The sequence below is a fragment of the Phragmites australis genome, chromosome 14, assembly GCF_958298935.1.
Source record: "Phragmites australis chromosome 14, lpPhrAust1.1, whole genome shotgun sequence".
Classification (NCBI taxonomy): Eukaryota; Viridiplantae; Streptophyta; class Magnoliopsida; order Poales; family Poaceae; genus Phragmites; species Phragmites australis.
In genome coordinates, this window is record NC_084934.1 from 6,965,250 (window position 1) to 6,968,160 (window position 2,911).

The window sequence follows — 2,911 nt, forward strand, 5'->3', positions numbered from 1 at the left end:
TTTTTTTGGCAAAACCGTCCATGTTATGTTCATGTCACAAAAGATTTACTCCTAAACCGTTAGTGTTATGTTCATATCACATATGGTGTTTTCCTTAAATTGTTTGTTTTACATCTCATATCACAATCGTTTTAAGCAGAAAACCAATTGTATTTTGTTTTATATGCATTATTAGAATACATATGCATTCATCGCACACGATAGATATGCACATATTTTTATCACATATGTTCATCACGCACAATAGATATACACTTTGCTATTCATCACATTCAAGTCCAAAATGATATAAGCTAGAAATTAAAATAGTCATTCATTCAGTGTGCAATCCTCATTTTGGATTAACTTGTAGCAAATTATTAAAATTATAAGACAAAGGATTACAATGATATTACTTTTCCAATCGGTCTTTGTGGTTCCCGCTTCTCTCCTGCTGCTAGAACTCTTATCACCTGGGGAGAAATCACTTGAGTTGAGAAGGGTTGAATTGAACGCTTCCAAAACATCCACATGATTTACATACCCCATGTAGCAAGCACTCGGGTAACCATGAACCTATTCATAGTATTCTAGCCAAGTTAAGTAAATTCTAGGCTTTCAGCCGTAAAATACGACATAGCAAGCCACTGAAATATGTACATGGGAAATGATCAGGTTTCAATTGATGATATGAAAAGGCAAACATCATTGTCAATAATTAGAAGGGCAAGCTACATCTAGCTATCTAACATGTCATTTTGCAATATGTGACCTCATATCAACGACCCATTTCATAATAATCATATCACCAATATCAAAAAAATTACATAAAAAATATTCAATTGTGCATCAATGGTATTATGGGTAGCGGAGTTCAGGAAATTCACCTAAAAATTAACTAAAATTGGTTAAGAGGCAACTAATCCACTAAAATACTAAAATTCACCTAAAATTTAATCTATAATTGACCTAAAATCATTTTAATTGCACATAAAATAATCTAAAATTATCTAACATCTAACCGTCATTGATCTATGCATCTACTAGCATGGACATCGTCATCCATGCATACCTCAAGGTGGCATGGTGGACGAGGTGACACATTGGCATTGTCATCCATCCATCCTCCTTTCATGCTTCAGTACTCCTCATACTTACGGAATCATCCTTTTCATGTTTACTGAAACCTCTTGCCAGCAGTACTCTCTTTGAATAGTTCATGTCAGTAATAATCACTTTTAGGATTCAATAATACATGTCAGCAAATTGTTCGGTAGTTTCTGGATTCAGTGCTCCTTTTAATACTTTAGTAATCCTCCTTTCTTTTGTATCAGAATTATTTGTTTTCATGATTCAGTCCTCCATGTCAGTAGTCCTCCAGGTCAAAGCATTCGGTAATTCATTTTTTTTTATTCAGTAGTTCATCCTTTAGGGTTCAGTAGTTCGTAATATCAGGATTCAGTAGTTCATGCTATTAGGATTTAGTAGTTCATGCTTTCAGGATTCATTAGTTTGTTATTTGATTTTCAGTACAACTTTCTACTATGCTTCAGTAGTCCTCCTTGAGTGATTTGTTTTTCAGTAGGTCATCTATTCAGAGTTAAGGGTGGGTTCAGATCCTTCATGTATTCGGTAGTTCATCGTTTCGCGGTTCAATAGTTCGACCTGTATTTAGGATTCAGTAATTCTGATGGGATTGAATCACTCAGAGGAGGAGAAGAAGGCAGAGAGTTTCAGTCACGGAAGAGCAGCATGCTTAAACTTTTTACAGGAAGCAAAAAGGTTCCTTTTTATAGATCAAGGAACCGTCAAGAGCACTCTCTTCTAACTATACACGTGTGCTGCTAGAACTTACTACACACTCTGTTTTTCTTACAGCACACAGTACAACACAACATTCTTGAACCATCTTTTAAACAAAGAGGCTTCCAGTACAAGCTTACACAATTGTCTTGGTCAGGATTAAACCAACACTCACCCCCCTAATCCTGACTGAAAAGATTAAGATCCTTGACACCAATCAATTCACGCATTTCTCTAAACTTCACCCTGGGAAGTGCTTTTGTCAGGATATCTGCACATTGTTCTTCACTGCTAACATGCTCCACACTGATTAGTCCTTTTTCAATGCACCCAAGAATGAAATGGAATCGTGTATCAATATGCTTGCTTCTCTCATGAAACACTGGATTCTTCATGAGTGCAATGGTTGATTTATTATCTACTCGCAAGAGTACTGGTCTTGGTTCTTCTCCTGTTGCCTCACTCAGTAAACTTCTCGGCCATATAGCTTGGTAAGCTGCTGCTGTTGCAGCCATGAATTCTGCCTCACATGAAGATAAAGCTACAATTCTTTGCTTCTGAGAACACCAAGTAACAGGTTTACCAGAGTAGTAGAACATCATTCCACTAGTGCTTTTACGATCATCAAGATCTCCGGCAAGATTGCTATCACTGTAGCCTATTAGTTCACCTTCTCCTCCTTTAAGGTATATTAATCCAAACTGGATTGTGCCCTTAACATATCGCAATATTTGTTTGACTGCTTGGAGATGACTTTCCTTGGGGTTTTCCATATATCGACTAACAATTCTCACCGAGTAAGCCAAATCTGGACGTGTATGAGTCAAATACCGCAGACTTCCAATCAAACGGCGATACTTGGTTGAATTTACTGCAGTCCCTTTCTCATCTTTGTTAAGCTGCAACTTTGGTTCCATGGGGTATCTTATAGGATTACACTCAGCCATACCTGACTGTTGCAATATTTTTTTTTTTGGCATAAGCTGACTGTTTCAGGGTGATAGCACCTTCTTTCTGTTCTACCTCAATGCCCAAGATAATATGAGAGTAACCCAAGATCACTCATTTCAAATTCTTTCATCCTTTGTTTCTTGAAATCTACAATTTCCTTTGCACTTGTACCTGTGAC

At 36.9% G+C, this 2,911-nt stretch overlaps 1 protein-coding gene across 1 annotated transcript; it reads right to left on the minus strand.

The window, feature by feature from the left end:
* Nucleotides 1-1,961: 1,961 nt before the first annotated feature.
* Nucleotides 1,962-2,699, minus strand: LOC133890200 (secreted RxLR effector protein 161-like). Its single transcript, XM_062330657.1, has one exon. The coding sequence runs from the start codon at nt 2,697-2,699 to the stop codon at nt 1,962-1,964; it is 738 nt and encodes a 245-aa protein (XP_062186641.1).
* Between the last annotated feature and the right edge of the window lie 212 nt (nt 2,700-2,911).

What these genes read in the sequence shown, in the direction of transcription:
- LOC133890200 (XM_062330657.1), bottom strand. Translation starts at nt 2,699, where the DNA reads ATGGAACCAAAGTTGCAGCTTAACAAAGATGAGAAAGGGACTGCAGTA.